Below are 21804 nucleotides of genomic sequence, written 5' to 3'. Positions count from 1 at the left end.
ATTTATATATGGAAAAATAAAAATCATGCCATTCTACCAATAGATGCAGAAAAAGCTTTTGACAAAATGCAATACCTTTTATGTTAAAACCACTAAATTTACAGCAATAAAAGGATTTTCTTAAATAGTATGCAATATCAAACCAAGCAGTAACATTAGTTATAATTTTTGAGAGGAACCTTTCCAATAAGCATAGGGATAAAAGAGTAAAACAAGGATGTCCAAGTCAGCCGGCATTTATTAAGAGCTTAGAGGGTATGTACCAGGCATTGCATTAAATGCTGGGGATTTCCAAAAAAAAAAAAAAGGGTCTGCTTCCAGGAGCCAAGATGGAGGAGTAAGAAGTAAGTTGCTCTCACCTGTCCCTACTGACATCTGGAAGCCCAGTAAATATTGCCACAGGAAAAACCCTGGAACAGCTGAGCCAACAATTTTTCCGTACAGCAAGTAGAGTCTTGGGGTACAGCAGTCTTGTAGCCCAGGAAGCTTGGAGAAATAATGGAAAAGGCCCCTCTCACTCTAGGGAAGGTGGAGCAGCGCAGCATGGGAAGCATCCCAACAGGCCAGCAGCAAGCTCCAACTCAGCAGGGAGATCCAGGGCCCCAGCGCGGTGAAGCAGGCAAGTGCCAACACCAGGACTCCCCACCCCCACCCCAGCGCCACAGCACAGGCAGGGGAACTGACAGATACCAACTCAGAAAACCACAACATGGGCTGTTGTTCTTCGCAGCCAAATCGCCTAGTACTTCAGCACAACTCCAGGAGGCACAACTCCAGAAGGCACAGCCCTAGGCTGACAGACATCCTCCAGCAGCCAAACGTTTGAGTGTAAAGTCCAGGTGAGCAGAAGCCAGTGCAAGGTCAAGTTGAGCAAGAGCCAGTGCAAGGTCCAAGTGAGCAGGAGTCTCCCAGGGGCCAGACTCCCCACCCCCACCCAGAGAGCTCCAGTATTGCTGACCCCCGCTCAGAACCAGATAAGCTACTAGACCCCTAGAGCCTCCAGCTACGAGCACCTGAGGCCCCAGCACACAAAGCCGGTGACCAGGTCCTGGGCACCAACCACAAGAAGCTTGGGTCAGTGCCCCCTGCACTCCAGCAGGAGAGTTCAACTCTAAAAACCAGGAGTTAGACAAACACCATGAGCAAAAAGCAGAAATGGACAATGACCGGAGATTCTTATTGGAGGGGCAGGGAAGATCAAGGCACAAATTCAGAAGTCAATATACCCACATCTGAAAACTCAATGGGGAATATAAACTGGTCCCAAGTCCAAAAAGCCTTCTTGGAAGAGTTCAAGAAGGATTTTAGAAGTCAAATAAGAGAGGTAGAAGAAAAATTGGGAAAGGAAATGAGATATGCAAGAGAGAGTAAATAGCTTGGAAAAGGAAGGACAAAAATTGGCTATAGAAAGCAAATCCTAAAACAGAATTGGCCAAATGGAAAAGGAGGCACAAAAATCCACTGAAGAGAAGAGCTCCTTAAAAAGTAAAATGGTCCAAATGGAAAAGAAGATACAAAATCTAATAGAAGAAAACAATTCCTTAAAAATTTGAATTGGCATCTCTCCTGTCAGATTGGCCAACATGACAAAAAAGGAAAATCATAAATGTCGGAGAGGATGTAGGAAAAGTGGAACACTGTTACATTGTTGGTGAAGTTGTAAACTGATTCAACCATATTGGAAAGCAATTTGGAACTATGTCCAAAGGGCCATAAAGATATGCATACCCTTTGACCCAGCAGTACCACTTGTAGGTCTGTATTGCAAAAATATTTATAGCAGCTCTTTTTGTGGTGGCAAAGAATTGGAAATCAAGGAGATGCCCATCATTTGCGGAACGGCTAAACAAGTTGTGATATATGAATATAATGGAATACTATGATGCTATAAGAAATGGGGAACAGACAGACTTCATAATAACATGGAAAGACCTCCATGATCTGATGCTGAGTGATGGAAGCAGAACCAGGAGAACATTATACACAATTACAGACACTTGGTATCTGTGATGACTAACTTTGACATACTTGGCTCATCTCAGCAATGCAAGGTTCAAAGACAGCTCCAAAAGACTCATGATGGAAAAAGCTATCCACATCCAGAGAAAGAATTAGAGTCTGAATGCAGATTGAGGCAAACTATTTGCTCTCCTTTTTTTCTTCTTTTTGGGCTTTGTTTCTTCTTTTTCATCATTCATTCCTTTGGTTATAATTCTTCTTTACAACTTGACTATTGTGTAAATAAGTTTAATGTGAAGGTATATGTAGAACCTATATCAAATTGCATGCTGCCTTGGGGGTGAGGGGGGAGGAGAGAGAGAGAGGGAGAAAATTTGGAACTCAAAAACTTGTGGAACTGAGTGTTGTAAACCAAAAATAAAAAATAAATTTAAAAAAAGAAAAAAATTAGAATTGGGCAAGTGGAAGCTAATGACTCTATGAGATATCAAAAATCAGTCAAACAGAAATGAAAGAATGAAAAAATAGAAGAAAACATAAAATAACTCATTGGTAAAACAACTGACCAAGAAAATGGATCCAGGAGAGACAATTTAAAAATTATTGGTCTACCTGAAAAACACAATGAAAAAAAGGGCCCAGACAGCATCTTTCAGGAAATCAACAAAGAACACTGCCCTGAGGTTCTAGAACCAGAAGGTAAAATAGTCATCAAAAGAATCCATCTGATGGCCTTCTAAAAGAGATCCCAAATTGATAATGCCAAGGAATATTGTAACAAAATTCCAAAATTACCAGGTCAAAGAGGAAATACCACAAGCAACCAAAAAGAAACAATTTAAATATCATGGAACCACAATCAGGATTACATAAGACTTTGCAGCTTCTACATTAAAAGATGATGGGGGCGGAGCCAAGATGGTAGCTTGAAAACAGGGAATCACTTAAGCTCTCCAAACACCTGTAAAAAATATCTCTAAACAAATTCTAGAGCTACAGAACCCACAAAATAACAGAGGGAAACACGTCTCCAGCACAAGATGGCCTGGATGTTCTCTGGGAAGGGTCTCTCACATCGTCCTGGGGGCCGAGTGCAGCCCAATGTGGGCCATGTCAGGAGAGACCGGGGCAGAGCAGACCACCGGGTGGAGCAGACCTCAGGGCCCTGAATCACTGTTATCAGACTTCTCAACCCACCAAGACAACAGAGCAGGTCAGTGGGAAAACTGCTGAATCTGGAAGTACATCGTCTGGCCCCGGGGGTGGCAGAGGTGGCTACAGCAGCAGCAGCAGGAAGCTCTGGCAGCTGCTTCCAGAGGAAAAATTGGGAAGAGAAATGAGAGTGATGCAAGAAAATCATAAAAAATAAGTCAACAACTTGCTAAAGGAGACTCAAAAAAAATATTGAAGAAAATAACACCCTAAAAAATAGACTGACTGAAATGGCAAAAGAGCTCCAAAAAGCCAATAAGTAAAACAGTGCCTTAAAAGGCAGAATTAGCCAAATGGAAAAGGAGGTACAAAAGACCACTGAAGAAAATATACGTTAAAAATTAGAATGGTGCAAGTGGAAGCTAGTGACTTTATGAGAAATCAAGAAATTATAAAAAAGATCAGAGGGCATGGAATACGATATTCTGCAAGGCAAAGAGCTTGGATTACAACCAAGGATCAACTACCCAGAGAAATTGAGCATCATCTTTCAGTAGAGGAGATGGACATTCAATGAAATAGGGGACTTCCAAACCATCATGATGAAAAGACCAGAGCTCAATAGAAAATGTGATTTTCAAATACAAGTCTCAACAGAAACATAAAAAGGTAAACAGGAAAGAAAAAAACAAAAACATGTTATTAATAAGGGCAAACTGTTTACATCCCTACAAGGGAAGATGACACTTGTAACTCTTAAGAACTGTATTGTTATTATGACATTTAAAAGGGGTATACATAGACAGAGGGCATGGATATAAGTTGACTTTGATGTGATGATAAAAAAAATCTGAAGAGGGATTGTACTGGGAGAAGAGGAAAGGAGGAGGTAGACAAGGGTAAATTATATCACATGAAAAGGCACAAAAACCTATTACAGTAGAAGGAAAGAAGGGAGGGAAATAAGCATTGTTTGAACCTCACTCCCATCAGATTTGGCTTAGAGAGGGAATAACATAATCTGTTAGGTATAGAAATCTAGCCATACCAGACTGCCAAAGAGTAGTTTATGGAACTAGAACAAAAAATAACAAAATTCATCTGGAGAAGCAAAAGGTCAAGCATCTTAAGGGAAGTAATGAAAAAAGTGGGAAGAAAGAGAAATTACTTCATACTAGCTACAAAATAACAAAGTTGACCTGGCAAAGATCAGATACTCAGGAATGAACACATGAAAGATTTATTTAGTGTTTACTACATGCACAATGCTGGGGATACAGATAAAAAAGTAACATGGTCCCTGCTCACACGGAGCTTATCACAGGTTCTCAAAGTGGGTGGTACCACCCCCTGGGGCGCTGGAACCATCCTGGGGAGCAGTAGTAGTCTCAGGTGCAATTTCAGGGTGCTGAATAAAAATAAGGGGGTGGCGGAAGCATAAGGAAAGAAGAGAAGAAAATTTTTTAAAACCGTTCATACAGTATGTGTTTAATCTGTTGTGTTAACAGAGTTAAAGTCATAGTGATTACATTATTTTCCAAATAAACACACAAAATGCAAAATCTCTAGTCTCCTCTTTTAACACATGCTTTTTTTACACTATCTTGAAGCTTCCTTACATATGTGCTGTCTTTGGTATGCATCCTCTTCCTCTCCCCACTCCCCTTCTCATCCATACCAAGCTTGTTCCCATTTCCAAAGGATAGCTGGGTCAAGTTTGGTTTAACCAACAAGTTATTCTCAACATTTGGGATGAGGAAAAAACTTCAAGCTAATCATTTTTTTAAACTCCTTTTCTTTCTTCTTCATTCTTCCCTTCAACCACTTCCCCAAACTGCACAGAAGACTGAAGTGACTGTGCTCCCGGCCTCACCTCCTCCCTCCCCCAACCTCCTCCCTCCCCCTGGGGGTGCCTTCTTCCCAGGGGACAGGAAGGCTATGCCAGAAAACCAAACCAAAGTCCATGGAGGGCAAAAGTTGGATGAGGTTTTGAATATTTGGGAAATGTTTTTTGTTGTTATTTTATCTATTGTTTTTTAAACCAGGTAATACTGTGTTCATTTCAAGCTGTGAATAAAAATATAGATGGATGTTTTCCAATTTAAGAAAATGAAGTAATGAGAGTGGTAGATGTGTGAGTGAAAGAGCTAAATGTTGGAGATGTTTTGTAGGCTGAGTCAACAAGACTTGGCCAATGATTGGATATTGGAGGAAAAGGATAATTTAAAAGCATGACTCTCGAGATTTCAAACCTGGGAACTAGGACATGTTTACTTCACAGAAATAGGGATGTAAAGAAGAGGGAAGAATAAAGGGAGTGGGGGCAGCTAGCTATCTAAGTGGATAAAGCACTGGTCCTGGGGTCAAGAGGACCTGAGTTCAAACGTGACCTCAGACACCTGACACTTGCTGTGTGATCCTGGGTAAGAAAGAAGAAAATAAAGGGAATGTCTTACATATAAAAGGTAAACAGTTGGGAAGCAAGGAAGAAATTACTAGGAAGAGTTCATGATTAAACCAGGAATTGAGAGGATCACATAGGAATAAAATTGCCAATTCTGATTATATAAAATTAAAAAGTTTTTGCACAAACAAATCCAAAGTAGTAAAAAGTAGAGGGAAACTATGAGAACAGCTTATACAATAACATTTTATAGAGAAAAGCCACTCTGATCAACACAGCAACAAATCACTAATACAAAATAAAGATGAAACACCACTATATTTACCTCCTACCAGAGAAGTGATGAACTTAAAATGCAGAGAAATACATTTTAAGACTTGACCAGTGTGGAAATTTGTTACCATACAGCTATATATTGAAGATGTTGATGTCTTTTATTAATTTTTTTAATTGGATTAATTTGGAGGTAGGGAAGGAGGTTTGGGGAGGAACAGATTAATAAGAAGAAAATAAGGAGTGAACTAGATTTTATCTAAGATCTCTTTCCGCTCAGAGATTTTGCCTTTCTAAAGCCACAAAAGTGACAACAGGCTATCTACTAGAACTCAGGTGAAATCTGAATCCAGATTACACTGTACTTCGGCACTTTGGGGAAACAAATGATATGGTGGGGATTCCTCCTTGGCTGCTCTATTGTATTTCATTACTGTCTAGAGAAACTGGCCTCCCTGGAAGATAATTCTTAAACTCACACTTCTACAGCAGCCCCAGCCCCCGTAGCCCCTCCCTTCTTCTGATCCGAGAGGGTGGAAGGTGGATGTCACAAAGTTCCTCCCAGACACTCCATTTAAGAAGTCGACACAGGGCAGCCATCTTCTCATTGCCCACTAGCTTTCTTTGTGCCCCTCCTCTGGGCACCGTCCCACTCCTCCCCCTTTCAGCTTCTTTTATATGTTGTCTTCTCCCCATTATTTTGTTAACTTCTTGAGGACAGGTACCATATTTCGACTTTTGATATTTTTGATTTTTGACCCTCAGCACATAACACAGTGCCTAACACATAGTAGGTGCTTAATGTTTATTGACAGACTGAATGGTATGATTGGTATGGTGCAAGGCCCCCAAATGAAAAAGAGATTTTTTTTCCTGCACGATGGTAATGCTGAGGCTAAGTTTTCTACACATTTATTTTTTAGATTTAAAAAGTGAACAGGTGATTTGATGGAGATTCTCTGGTAGAGCCGAAAGGTGACCGTTTCTAGAATCAAATAAGTCTGGACAGAGACACCGGTAGAGTTGAGGTTTTCTCTACCGATTTCCAAACATCTAGTCCCTTTTGCTCCACCCCTTACAGACTCAAACTCTGGCTCCTCCTGCCTACTCTCCCCACCCGCAAGGTTTAGGCACAGAAGTTACTCATCCCCATGACAACAGCCACGCGCCCGCCCCCCGCCCCCCCGCGGTTACCAATCAGCGGTCTCCCAGGTAACCCAGTTAACCCGTCCTCTCAGCCAGTCGATCTGGACTAGCAAAGGCCTGACCCGGACCCCACCGGGTCCGCAGGCGACGGGAGGATTCCTCCCCCTTCCCCAATAAAGAACATGGCTTCGGAGAACGCCGCTTCACTGCTTCAGGATCTGGACCTGAGCGCCGAGGAGGTGAAGGAGCTCACCAACGCCTTCGAGGACCCGGAGTTCCGGCGGCTCTTCCGCGAGTACGCAGCGGAGCTGTCGGACCCAGAGAACCGAAGACGCTACGAAGAGGAGATTACGGCGCTGGAGCGGGAGCGCGGCGTGGAGGTGCAGTTCGTGCACCCGGAGCCCGGCCATGTGCTGCGCACCAGCCTCAATGGGGCCCAGCGATGTTTCGTCAACATCTGCAGCAACCCGCTGCTAGGTCGGCCCAGTAGCCAGCCTGGCACCGGGGGCCCGCAGGGCTCCTCGCGAGGGCAGCTTTGGTCCCTGCCTTACAGCCTGGCTCCGGGCCGCGAGTACATGGGCCGCCAGGGTGCCTGCTACAAGGTCTACGATGTCATCTTCCACCCGGACACGCTGTCGCTGGGCAAGCGCCACGAGCGGTTCCGAAGCATGATGGACTCCACGGCCCTGGAGGCGGTGGAGAAGCAGTTTGGCGTGAAGCTGGATAAGCGCAATGCGAAGACACTGAAGATCAAATACAAAGGCACACCGGAGGCTGCCGTGCTGCGAACGCCCCTCCCCGGGGGCCCCCGGCTGGAGCCCGAGGGGGAGGAGTCAACGGACAACCCTCTGCCCGCCTTCCCCTATCCTTATCCCTATCCGGACGTTGCTAAGAAGCCTCCCGCCCCGCAGCCCCAGGGCTCCACGCCTTCCAGTGTGGAAGACCCGGCCCCCGCCGTGCCGCGTCACAGCCTAGTGCAACGACACCACGTGGACCTGCAGGACTACCGATGCTCCCGAGACTCCTGCCCGAGTACCGTACCCCGGGAGCTGGTAGTTACCATCGAGCTGCCCCTGCTGCGCTCCGCCGGACAAGCTGTCTTGGAGGTGACCGAGAAACAGCTGTTTCTTGACTCTCGCAAACCCGACTACAGTCTCCGCCTCCCGCTTCCTTACCCGGTAGTCGAGAGCCAAGGTAATGCTCAGTTCAACAAGGCCAAGCGGCAGCTGGTCGTTACCTTGCCCGTAGTGCCTCCGACGCACAGCTTAGAGTACCTGGGGCCGCAGGAGGAGGAGGGGAAGGGGGAGAAAAAAGACAAGAAGGAAGAGACAGCAGAAGAGGAGAAAAGGAAAGAGGAGAAGGAGGAAAAGGAAGCAGAGGAAGAGGAGAAAAAGGAGAAAGAGGGAAAAGAGGAGGAGGAGGAGGAGGAGAAAAAGGTGGAGGGAGCTGGCCAGGTCTCTACTTCGGTAAACGGTCTAATGAAGCAAGAAGGGGCGGAGGAGTTGGTGGAGCCTTTAACATGCAAAGGCACGCCGGAAACGGATGGTGCTTCATCTGTTTATACGTCAGAGGAGTTAGGAAGCCAGTTTGACAAGCTCTTACTGGATACTAGGATGTTTAAGGATTGGAGCCAAGAAATCCCTTCAGATGCCCTCATTCCTTTCCAGTCTCGGCCCGAGGATTCCTGGGCTTTGGCTGGTGAAGAAATGATAGACCCTCAGGAGGGTACCACGAAGGACCAGACTACTGGGATGGTGGCCATTCCACCAGATACTGCGGGGCTGTCTCTTGCTATTAAAGCAAATCCACAACTTTGCACTGGAGGAGAGAATCCTTCTGAGACTCTGGCCTTGCCTCAGGGCAGTGATGAAATGCCACCCTCTGGGGCACTGAGCTTACCAGGGAATGCAGGTGCACCAGGTACTTCTGGGCAGCCACTTATTAGTAAAGCAAATCTATCAAATGGCACTGGAGGAGAGGAGCCTGTCTTGTCTGGAGGAAGTCATGAGGTACAGAGTACTCGGTACGCTGGGGCACCAAGCTTTCTGGAGAATACAGGTTCACCAGGAGAACCCAAAGAGAAAACAACTATTGGAAATGAAAACCTTCCAGAAAATAAGAATAAAGCTCAACCTAAAGAAACAGTTAACATTTCAGAGACTAATAGGGGAAAACCCTTGTGCCCTCCTTTGCAGTGTAATCAAGATGAAGAATCTCTTACTTTGTTAGTCCAAGTGCCTCAAGTCCAGCCACAAAGCCTTCAGAGTGATTTGAGTCCCCATCAGTACAAACTTTGCTTCTCCACACAAGATTTTGTTTGTTATTCATTCATTTTGCAGTTTTCTCCTGAAAATAAGTTGAGCACCAAAGAACGGAAAATCAATATTTCTTCGTTCAACATAGTGATAGAATTGGCCAAATCTCCAGAGAGCTATGGGCGCTGGAGAAAGTGGTATTTTGGTTTGAGCAACAACTGTTTGCAGGTAACAGACCTCTTTTCTTTTTTTTTTTATGGTTTTTTTTTTATTTAACATATTTAGTTTTCAGCATTGATTTTCATAACAGTTTGAATTACAAATTTTCTCCCCATTTCTACCCTCCCCCCCACTCCAAGATGGCATATATTCTGACTGCCCTGTTCCCCAGTCAGCCCTCCCCTCTATCACCCCCTTCCCCTCTCATCCCCTCATTCCCTTCCTTTCTTGTAGGGCAAGATACATTTCTACGCCCCATTGCCTGTGTATTTTATTTTTTAGTTGCATGCAAAAACTTTTTTTTTTGTTTTTGAACATCTGTTTTTAAAACTTTTAGTTCCAAATTCTCTCCCCTCTTCCCTTCCCACCCACCCTCCCTAAGAAGCCGAGCAATTCAACCTAGGCCACATGTGTATCATTATGTATAAGCCTTCCACACTACTCATGTTGTGAAAGACTAACTTCATTTTGCTCCTTCCCAACCCATCCCGCTTTATTGAATTTTCTCCCTTGACCCTGTCCCCTTTCCAAAGTGTTTGTTTTGATTACCTCCACCCCCATCTGCCCTCCCCTCCATCATCCCCCCCTTTTATTTTTTTTCTATCTTCCTCCCTCTTTTTTCCTGTGGGGTAAGATACCCAACAGAGTATGTATGGTATTCCCTCCTCAGGCCAAATGTGATGAGAGCAAGGTTCACTCATTCCCCCCTCACCTGCCCTCTCCCCTCCTCCCACAGAACTGCTTCCTCTTGCCACCTTTATGTGAGATAATCCATCCCATTCTATCTCTCCCTATCTCCCTCTCTCAGTATGTTGCTCTCTCATCCCTTAATTTCATTTTATTTCTTTTAGATATCTTCCCTTCATCTTCAACTCACCCTGTGTCTACTCTCTCTCTTTTACATATATATATATATATACACACATACATACATACATACATATACACACACACATATATATACATACATACATATACACATAGATATATACATACATACGCATTCACTTATATATATACATAAACATATATATATGCACATTCCCTTCAGCTACCCTAGTACTGAGGTCTCATGAATCATACATGTCATCTTTCCATGTAGGAATGTAAACAAAACAGTTCAACTTTAGTAAGTCCCTTGCAATTTCTGTTTCATGATTACCTTTTCATGCTTCTCTTGATTCTTGTGTTTGAAAGTCAGATTTTCTATTCAGTTCTGGTCTTTTCACTGAGAAAGCTTGAAAGTCCTCTATTTTATTGAAGATCCATATTTTGCCTTAGAGCATGATACTCAGTTTTGCTGGGTAGGTGATTCTAGGTCTTAATCCTAGCTCCATTGACCTCCGGAATATTGCATTCCAAGCCCTTCGATCTCTTAATGTAGAAGCTGCCAGATCTCGGGTTATTCTGATTGGGTTTCCACAATACTCAAATTGTTTCTTTCTGGCTGCTTGCAGTATTTTCTCCTTGATCTGGGAGCTCTGGAATTTGGCGACAATATTCCTAGGAGATTTCTTTTTGGGATCTATTTGAGGAGGCGATCGATGGATTCTTTCAATTTCTATTTTGCCCTGTGGCTCTAGAATATCAGGGCAGTTCTCCTTGATCATTTCTTGAAAGATGGTATCTAGGCTCTTTTAAATTATCTCTCCTGGATCTATTTTCCAGGTCAGTGGTTTTTCCAAGGAGATATTTCACATTGTCTTCCATTTTTTCATTCCTTTGGTTCTGTTTTATAATATCCTGATTTCTCATAAAGTCACTAGCTTCCTCTTGCTCCAATCTAATTTTTAAAATAGTATTTTCTTCAGTGGTCTTTTGGACCTCCTTTTCCATTTGGCTAATTCTGCCTTTCAAGGCGTTCTTCTCCTCATTGGCTTTTTGGAGCTCTTTTGCCATTTGAGTTAATCTATTTTTTAAGGTGGTGTTTTCTTCAGTGTATTTTTCAGTATTTTTTTGGGTCTCCTTTAGCAAGTCATTGACTTGTTTTTCATGGTTTTCTCGCATCCTTCTCATTCTCTTCCCAATTTTTCCTCTACTTCTCTAACTTGCTTTTCCAAATCCTTTTTGAGCTCTTCCATGGCCTGGGACCAGTTCATGTTTTTCTTGGAGGCTTTTGTTGTAGGCTCTATGACTTTGTTGTCTTCTTTAGGCTGTATGTTTTGGTCTTCTTTGTCACCAAAGAAAGAATCCAAAGTCTGAGACTGAATCTGGGTGTGCTTTCGCTGCCTGGCCATATTCCCAACCAACTAACTTGACCCTTGAGTTTTTCAGTGGGGTATGACTGCTTGTAGACTAACGAGTTCTATGTTCCACGTTTGGGGGGGAGGTGCCAGCTCTGTCACACCAGCACTCGTCCGTCCCCAAGAACCCCCAGCCCAGGCTGGGCTTAGATCTTTAGCAGGCTGTGCACTCCTGCTCTGATCCGCCACTTAATTCCTCCCACCAGGTGGGCCTGGGGCCAGAAGCAGCAGCAACTGTAGCTGCCCCACCTCCGCTGCCCCCCAGGGCTGGAAGCCAAACCTGGAACTCCTTCCACTCCCGCAGCTTTTCCCACTAACCTTCTCCGAAGTCTTTGGTGTTTGTGGGTTGAGGAGTCTGGTAACTGCCGCAGCTCACACATTCAGGGCACTAGGGGCCCCATCCGCCCGACTCCAAGTTTGGTTGTTCCACGCCGCTCAGGCTGGGCTCTGCTCCACTCCGTTCCCAGCTCCCAGCTCCGTGTGGGATAGACCTCACCCAGAGACCATCCAGGCTGCCCGGGGCTGGAGCCCTGCTTCCCTCCCCTGTTCTGTGGGTTCTGCCGTTCTAGAATTGGTTCAGAGCCATTTTTTATAGGTTTTTGGAGGGACTCGTTACGGAGCTCACACTAGTTCCTGCTTACCAGCCACCATCTTGGCTCCACCCCCCTCCCCTTACTTTCTTTTAGGGCAAGATAATTTCTATACTCCATTGCCTGTATATCATATTTCCCAGTTGCATGTAAAAAAAACTTTTTTAAAAAATTGTTTTTAGAACTTTGAGTTCCAAATTCTATCCCTTCCTCCCTCCCCACCCACCCTCCTTGAGAAGGCAAGCAATTCAACATAGGCCACACATGTATCATCATGCAAAACACTTCCATAATAGTCATGTTGTAAAGACTAACTATATTTCCCTCCATCCTATCCTATCTCAAATTACCCAATAGGGCATCTTTACAGAAACCAATCATGTTCAGTTCAATTTATCAAATATCTAAGAACCTACTGTGTGTAAGTAGACACTCATATTTATTTATTTATTCATTATATATTTGAGGCATTTAAGGTATTCTTTCAGGTTGGTGTAACTGAGTAGGATTGGGGTGGAGAAGAAGAGGGAAAAATCCAGAAGTCTCAGTGCAGCTTTAGTAGCTTTTCAAACACCCTGTGTATATATGCGATGTCATATCAGGTGTGAAGTGTCACCCAGCAACTGGGGGTTTCAGAAGATGCCTCATGTAGAAAAGTGACACCAGAGCTGAGCTTTGAAGGAAGCTAAAGATTCAAGAAAGAAAAGTGAAGAGATAGAGTGGAGGCAGAGAGAGACTAGAGTTAGTTTGACTGGAAAGGAAACCACACGAAGAGGGGTAATATTGAGGTTTAGGGGTGCTCAGGACCCAAAACACCGACATGAGGGTCCTGCCAGAATAATTCGACTCAAGCTTTCTTTCAGCCAAAGAAAAACAAAGTTTACTAAAGATTTGTCATGTTGGCCAGAGTCTTAATAAATTGGCTAGACTCAAGGAATCTGAGCATTTATGACACTTTAAGCAGACCAGAACAATCTGAACTAGATTGAATGTAAGCACCTTCATGGAGGTAAGATGGATCTTATATACAGAAAGACTGGGAGGGATCTAGGGGTGGCCAAGTAGTCTGGGGTGACTTGAGGAGGGGTTTAGGGAGGGTTTTGAGGAGGAGTCTAAGGAGGCTGGGGTGACTAGAGGTCAGACTCCAGGAATGGGATTAAGGGTGGGAAATAGCTGAAGGCTGCAATGGAGGGCTGGGCTAGGTTAAGGGTAACAGATTTGGGCATGAAAAGATTATGACCTCAAGCAAATGCCACATCTATTGGGAAGATTCAACTTGGGGGTCAAGGGGGTTCCCAGAGCCTATACTGCATTGATATGAAATTAGAAAAGGTATAATGGAATAAGATTTATTCTGCTTAATTTTTATTGATGCCTTCTCCGACCCCCCAACTCCCCACTCCCATCCTGGGAACATTTTTTGGTATGCATTTCCCCTACTCAGGAGTCAACAAAGAACAAGAGAGAAGGGGCAAGTAGGGAAGCAATTCAGCCAAACTAACCAAAATATCAGCATAGTCTGAAATTGTTTGTCTTGGCTAGTTTTACTGAGTTATTCATTTCTCTTTTTTATTCCTTGTTATAAGGGATGACCCTTTGGGAGGGGGAGGGAGCCAGATACATTGAGAGTTTTATATGATGTAAAAACAAAATTTAATTTTTAAAAGTATACATTTAAGTTGCCCTCCAACTCTGAATCTCAAATTTGTCTCTTAACGAGTACAAGTGTTTCCGGTGTAACAGGATGATAAGAGCTAACATTTTAGGTAATAATTTAAGGTTTGCAAAGTACTTTATTCCTATTATTTCATTTTATTCTCACAATAATTCTGGGAGATAAGTGCTTTCATTAGCATCCTCATCTGTAAAAGATGAGGAACCTAAGGTAAACAAATTAAGTGATGGTTCGTGTATAACACTAAAGGGACAATATCATTTTTCTTCCCTTTTTTTTTAGGAAAGGTTTTTTTTCATGGAAGAAAATGTTGATGAATATCTTGAAGGCGTCTTGAATATCAATAAGTCAGCCGCCCAAACCCAGCCATTAATTGAAGTACTTGAAGTTAGTGATAAGAGGACCCAAATTCAGTTAAAGGTAAAATTTTGGTGAACTCTCTAGAGGAGAGATTTGTAAAATATTTAACGTCTAACAATCCCACTCTTGCCCTTTTAGTGTCTTTTAATGTCTTCATCTTTTAAACAATAACTAAACACATGAAAATTACATTTAAATTTCACTTACAAGAAAAATTCATAGTCCTTGATCTTAGCTGTAGATGACCCCGGATGCAGCAGGAGACCAGAACAACGGACAAACAATAGCAGTGCTGTCTAGATTATATTTTCTAATCCTAGAACCAAATTCATTTGAATCATATACTACTAAGTTGTACAATTCTTTAGTTATTTTAATAATTATTTATTAATATTTATTTTATGAGGAACTTGCTTAGCATAGTTCACCTGGAATGAAGTAGACACTTAATAAATGCTTGTTGGTTGATTGTTGATCTCGAAGTGGAAAATATTCATGAGTTTCATACAATTTAAGCCTTTCTAAAGAAACAATAGAAGCTAGAACTTGACCTAGAATTTACATTCCTGGGTCATAGAATTTTGGAATTTCAAAGGGACTTTTGGTCATCCGTATAATTCTCTTATTTTGCAGATTAAGAAACTGAGCCCCAAGGAATAGAAAGTATTAGTTAAACCATTTGGTGATTGTCTAGCACCTATTTCAAGAATTCTGAATGAAACTTTAAAGTTGGTTGGTTTGGCCTCTGATTAATCACAGAAAAATAGGATAATATTTTAGTTGGAATACTGCAACTCTTTAACTCTTAAATTTATGAAAATTATGTCTGTCCAAATTAGTGTTAGGTCCCAACCAGGGCTCTTAACTTTCAGTTCAGTTTCTCATTCCACTGTATGCTATGTTGACTCCCGGTGTTATGAAACAATTAAATAGAGCTATCTTACTGATAGTTTCCTCCAGGGAAAACACTGATTTATGACAGGTGATGAACAAGTTTCTTGTAATTATCCACAAATTATATTATAATTTACATGTATGTCAGTTTGCAAAGAACTTTACATATATTATCTCATTTGAACCTCAGAACACCCATTATGAGGTGAGGATTACAGTTATCTCCATCTTACAGAAGAGGAAAACTGCAGCTGGGAGAAATTAAATGGATTTCTTTTCCAGTGAGTGTGAGAGACAGGACTTGAAACCAAGGTTTCCTGATTCCAAGTCAAGGATTTTATCCATATGCCATGTAGACCCATTCTAGCTATTCATACCAGGGAGGCTAGGAGAGAAGGTGATGTTTAACTGATACTACACAAATTAATCAAAATCTTATGGTCTCCACACATATCTTAATACTTAGTTTACTTAGGCTTTCATGTCCAAAACAAAGATAATTAGACTTTTAAAAAATCTTAATAATATTTTTATTTTTTCTCAATTACATGTAAAGGTCATTTTCAATATTCATTTTTGTAAAATTTTGAGTTCCAAATTTTTCTCCTTCCCCCCACCCAAGACAGCAAGCAATCAGATATAGGTTACATGTACAGTCATGTTAAACATATTTCGACATTAGTCATGTTGTGAAAGAAAGATCAGAACAAAAAGGAAAAACCACAAGAAAGAAAAAAAAATGTGAAAATGATCTGCATTCAGACTCTCCAGAGTTCTTTCTCTGAATGTGGTTAGCATTTTCCATCATGAGTCCTTTGGAATTGTCTTGGATCATTGTATTGCTGAGAAAAGCTAAGTCTAAAAGATAATTAAACTTAAATTTTCTAAGCTTCTCTTCTCTTTCCTTTTTAGATTTTGTTATTAGAGTTAATATTATCTGTACTTTTTATTATATTAAGCTTTAGATTTTTGGCCAGAATCGCTTTCATTTTGGCCATATATTCTAATAAAATACAATAAACATGCCTACCATGTGTAGGCCCTGGAGGGGAAACAAAGTTTAGACAAGACATTCCTTTTATATTCTAGTATTAGTCCTTCTAGAATTTATGTCTCCTCTCAGGTTTATGATGTACCTGTTTCCTTGCTCTTCTGCTTGCCCAATGAGTCCTTTCCTGGGCTTCCAAACCTACAAAGATTTTTCAGTCACCTCTCTCAACCTTAGTATCACTTATGACAAGCCATGGAAGCCCTGTCCCTTTTCCTTTGCTGTCTGAATGGCAAAGAGTCTTCCCTATTTGTCCTCCAAAAATTATTCCTCTGGGCTAAGGCTTTCTTGTATTAGAGATCTCATTGCCTCCAGGTTCTGGAATCTTTTTTTTTAACATTGATCTGGGATCTCTCTCCTGAATGGTTTGCCTGGAGTAAATTCATTAGTCTGACATAAAGAATAAAGACTGCCTCCATCCCAATAGCAAAATGTTGGCTTCTTCAACTGTTTCTCTTAATTGACTTAACTATGATGATCCCTTCTCTTCTCCAGAGAGCTTGTGAGCTAGGAAGAAGTAATGTTGCCTTTGGGGCAGCTAGGTGGTACAGTGAGTAGATCATGGGCCCTGGAGTCAGGAGGACCTGAGTTCAAATGTGGCTTCCGACACTTGACACCTGTACTAGCTGTGTGACCTTAGGCAAGTCACTTAACCCCAATTGCCCTGCCCCCCCCCAAAAAAAAACCCAAAAGAAAAAGAAATGTTGCCTTTAGGATTCCGGCTTCCCTGAGCTTCAAGCCTCTATACTGTTCCCAAAGTGGATTTTCCTCACCCTAGCCTAAACTTTCCTAAATACCCCCACCCCTACTCCAGTCCGGTTGTAAATCTGTTTCCTATTTCTAACTTGTCAGCAGGACTGAGATGACAGACACTTTTGGGATCAGTAGATGACTGACATCTTTCTCTGTTCCAACATACTTTCCTATAACTAGGTTGATGAATTATGCCTCCCTCTAGGGTGGTAATTTATTAAAATCGTGCTCTAATATAGGGTCACAACAACAAAATGCCATATACATATAAACAATAACACACCACTCCTCACCAATAAGGGTGCCAGTACCACTGAGGTCTTGAATTAGTAGGCTGGACATTGAAATGAAAGTAATCATTTAGACAATTGTTATATTTTGCTATTTTTGTTTTCAGTATTAGTTAAACCATTTGGTGATTGTCTAGCACCTATTTCAAGAACTCTGAATGAAACCTTAAAAGTTTGTTGGTTTGGCCTCTGATTAATCACAGAGAAATGGGATAACATTTTAGTTGGAACACTGCAACCGTTTAACTTTCATTTATGAGAATTATGTCTGTCATTTTTAATATTTGTTAAAAGTATTTTTGAAGTTGCAAAATTATATCATAAAGGTTCTAACAAAAGAATGAGTTATTAAAGAGAACTGGTTGAAGTGGATGAGACTGGTAACCTGAGCTAACTTCATCATTCATTCTTTGAGCTCAGGATATTTTAAGAGTTCAGGACATGTCTGACATTTCCGCACATTAGCTGAGAGCCAAAAGTATCGCTCAGATAGCAAACAGTGGTCAGCACAGAAGGTAACGTGGATTGTTGGCTTTTTATTGTGATACAAGTAGACTTCAGAGAAATAATATTTGCTGATCTAAGCCAAATGGCCACCAAAGAAAATATACAAACACACCCAAAAGAAAATGGATAAAGGTAAGGATTCTGGGGGCCACAGTCCATAGGCATTTCCAAGAATGATGATGGAGTTTCATCTATTCCTAGAGGAAGAAACTTTTACAACCCATATAGGAAGGTGCCTCTAAAGACTGTTTCATCCAGGTTTCTAAGAACAAAAACAAGAACTCATAAAGGCCAAGGGTAGTCAAAGAATTTAAGTGCAATATTACTAGGGCTTAGAGACCTTACACCTGGAAATAACACAAGGAGGCAGGTTCTGGGAAAGTCTCAAGATTCTACTTGTCTTGGAAGTGGTGTAACCAAAATCTACCTAATGCTAGAATTCTGTGTATCTTTGTTTAGGATCCAAACCAATTTAGAAACGTGTACATATTAAAGCTTGAGTTGCTTATAATTTAATTCATCTCACATTGTACGCTTTCTTGTATTTTTCTTGCTTTAGTTTACCTTAATTTCTTAGTAATACTAACCTCTTTAAAATGTTTAAGTGAAGTCATATAAGTAAACTATTCTCTAAACGGAAGTACGTGGGTGTATCTATATTCTTTTTTCATCATGACTAGATCCTATTTGTGGGGTTTTTGTTTTTCACTAAGTAATAAGAAAATTTCTCATTTTCATGTTTACATATTTGAGTAAAATAAAAGATTATTACAACTTCAAAAAAAGGGAAGAAATAGGAAGATAACTTTCTTCAATACAGATTGAGGACTAGTTAGGAGTAAAATTTAAACCAACTCCAGAGCCTGGGGGAGAGATCTAGGAGAAGAGATAGTAATTGGGAAGATTGGCTGCTGAAGCTGGAGCCTCTTATTGCCTAGACCAGTCCTCACACCTTGCTGCGGTTTTTTTGTTTTCTTTTGTTTTTGCCAAGAAAAGCGCCCAGTACTTTATTGCAAAGTTATGAGAAGACAGTCAAAAGTAGCAAGGCAGTTGGCAGGCATGGATGGGTTGGCAGCTACATAGTTGCAGGCAATTAGATTACACATTTAATAGACTGTTAGAGAAATAACTTATTGCCAATCCAGGTCAAAATCTTTGGATTTCTTTGACATACAGAATTTACAGTAATGAATGTATTCTTTTAGAGATGACTTAAGTGTTTTAATATTTAGTCATTTTAACAAAGCCCTACCATTTAACTGCTTTGTTTTAAAGAGCAATTCATTTATTTCTCTTGACAGTCACAAGAAGTAGATGGCCAAGGTCAGCTTCATGAAAAGGAACAAAGATTTAATATAAGCCATCTGACTGAAAAAGAAAATATACTTCAAACAAATAAAAAAAACAATAACAATACAACTGATGTTGAAAAAAAACATACAAAAGGGAACACCCAACTTCCTGATTCTTATACAGCGGATAGAGCACTAAAAAAGAACTGTTGTGGGTCAGCTCCCTGCCTGCAACATGAACCTCCTACTGCTTCTACAGAGGTTATTGGAAAATCTCAACAATCTGACTCAGTGTCCAGACTGGTTTTCACAAAAGAAAAGATTGCTGTTTATTCAAATAATGAAACACAAAATATAAAACAACCAGCATTGATAGAAGAGAAAGAACTGGATGAGGATCACATACTTCAAAGCATAAAAGAAACCAATATGAAGGATGGAAGTGTACAGATTATTAAAGAACATGTGACTAATTGTGCATTCACTTTTCAGAATTCTTTGTTATATGACTTGGATTAATTTGGAGACTTTATCAGATTCAAGTCAAACTCAAATTACATTTAATTAAAGACCTTAGATTTAAAAGAGATGGTTTTCCTGTAACAGCTTATGTCCAAATTCACATCAAATTCAGGGTCTGGCAGAAACCAGTAAATAATAAATCATTATCTGATTACTTTCAGAGGTAAAATTTTAAACTAATTATATAGCTGAGCAGTTTGAACCTTTAGCTACATTATATCAGTTTTTCAATTAATATTTTACAAATACTGATAAACATGAAGGAAATGGATTTACCAATTCCCCTAACTTTTTTTCTAAATTATTATGAGCGCTCTGAATTTTAAAAGTAAAGTTTTTAACACCATATAATTTTTCCTTTAATTGTACCTGTTGTTGACCATTATTTTGTCTTGAAATATTCATAAAATTGGAATGTTTGTTCCTCATTATTCTCAGGAGGGTAGGCATCAACTAGCAATACACAGGGTAGATTGCTGAAACTGTGATAAATGTTTTAAACTGGATTTCATCTAATTACTCTAGACTTGCATACACTCAAGAATTTGCTGTTCTAGAAGTTCAGAAAGGATAAAAAGAACCCCTTTGACAATCACTAAAGCACTAAACAATTAAGATACATTTCTAGAACAAAATAGTATTCAGTATTCTTGCTTCAGCTCTAAAATATTTGTTCTTTGTCTTACCATACCTAATAGGAGATTAGAGTTTTCCTAATTAACAATTACTTCAGGAATTCATCAGCGTTTCCTAGAATGTATTACTGAAATGTGTCTTTTGGCTTCATATAACAGTAACTTTTTTGAAGAAAAAAATCTTAAAAATTGGATAGGAAAAATTTTCTGTGCTATATCCCAGAGAACAAAGCTACCTACCTTGAGTAATTCTAAAAAACTCATTTTGCATCTTCCTATTTAATAAAGTAAATTTTGCATGCTTCCTGGAATAGGAGAAAAAGCCAGAAATGAAGAGTATGAAATCCCCTGCAATTAGTCAAAAGGGCAAGTAAAACTTTCATCGAACAGTAAGTAGTTCACATGAGTCTCAGCATGGGACCCTTTCCTAATAAAAAATGGAACAACATAAGTTAGAAAGGAAAGTATTTGCTAGCTAACCCCAAGTCCAGAGATGAGTTGACTTTTTGGACTACACTTACTGAGTAGCTGAAAAACCCACAAAACTGATCTGGGCTACTCAAAACTTTTTGGAGTAAGAATTCTAGGACAGATGTGCAAGAGCTGGCAAACCAGAACTGGTGTGATCTCTAGGGCTGATGAGGTATGGGATGATGGGCAAAACGCCACATAAAAAATTTTCTCCTCAGCTGAATGGAATGTGACAAGACTGAAAATCCATGTAATTTATTCTTACTGAATTTGCTAGCATTTTCTTTGTAAAGATTTTTTTTTAAATTTTTTTAATTCAAATTTTCAAATTTTATTCAAAAAAAAATTATAATTTTTTTAGTCAACTGCAGTCGTATAAGATTGAAACTTCGTACTAACTACTCTCTATATGAATATTTTTTAAGTAAGATTCTAGATTTCCTAGTCTTTGTAATTTGTCATCTTAAAAAATGTAATTCCAGTTTTAAAAAACCGACAGGAGTAAATGTTTCATTTAACAAATGTCAGTATTGTTGTCTCATGGCTTTGTGACCAAATTTAAGTTTCCTTTCCATTAAAATCTGTTTTACTCTTCATTTTCTGTGGTTTGGTAATTTGAAAGCTAAATGTTTTCTTCCAAAAGGGGACTAATTCATTGGTACTCTTGTTGGGGACGGAGGCATTATTTGAAATTGAGAATTATTAAATTACATTCTTAGTAGCTAACAATTGAAACTTACATGCACATGATCATTTGAGCTTCACAACCACCTATGAGGTAGGTAACATACTTTTTCTTATTTTACAGATGAAGATATTGAGGCTCAAAGAGATTACACAGTGGCCAGGCCACACATTGCTCCTCGGATTCCAAGTCTAGTATTCTTTCTTGTACTCATGTTTTCTAAAGAACTAATTAGCATCAGATTTTTAAAATAAAAAGATCTTTCAAAACATCAACTAAATTTTGGCATTGGGATTATAATAAAATTGACCTGAAATGATTATATACAAAAATATGCATTTATTTTGGCAGCATTAAAAAAACAACCAGGCATTTCTACACTGAAGCAGAATTAAGCTTTCCATATCAAATATGCAGATCTTCATGTAACA

General features: G+C 40.4%; 1 protein-coding gene across 1 annotated transcript; it reads left to right on the top strand.

Moving 5' to 3' along the window:
• The first annotated feature begins 4292 nt into the window (after positions 1-4292).
• On the top strand, positions 4293-20984 carry DNAAF2 (dynein axonemal assembly factor 2). The gene is made up of 3 exons (XM_036734660.1): positions 4293-9417; positions 14199-14336; positions 19070-20984. Exons 1-3 carry the CDS (start codon positions 7117-7119, stop codon positions 19577-19579), a joined length of 2949 nt encoding a protein of 982 aa, XP_036590555.1. The 5' UTR covers positions 4293-7116; the 3' UTR covers positions 19580-20984.
• The last annotated feature ends 820 nt before the right edge of the window (positions 20985-21804 follow it).

Source organism: Trichosurus vulpecula, chromosome 8, assembly GCF_011100635.1.
Source record: "Trichosurus vulpecula isolate mTriVul1 chromosome 8, mTriVul1.pri, whole genome shotgun sequence".
NCBI lineage: Eukaryota > Metazoa > Chordata > Mammalia > Diprotodontia > Phalangeridae > Trichosurus > Trichosurus vulpecula.
Note: the sequence above shows the minus strand (reverse complement) of the source record. Positions and strands in the feature narration are given on the sequence as shown.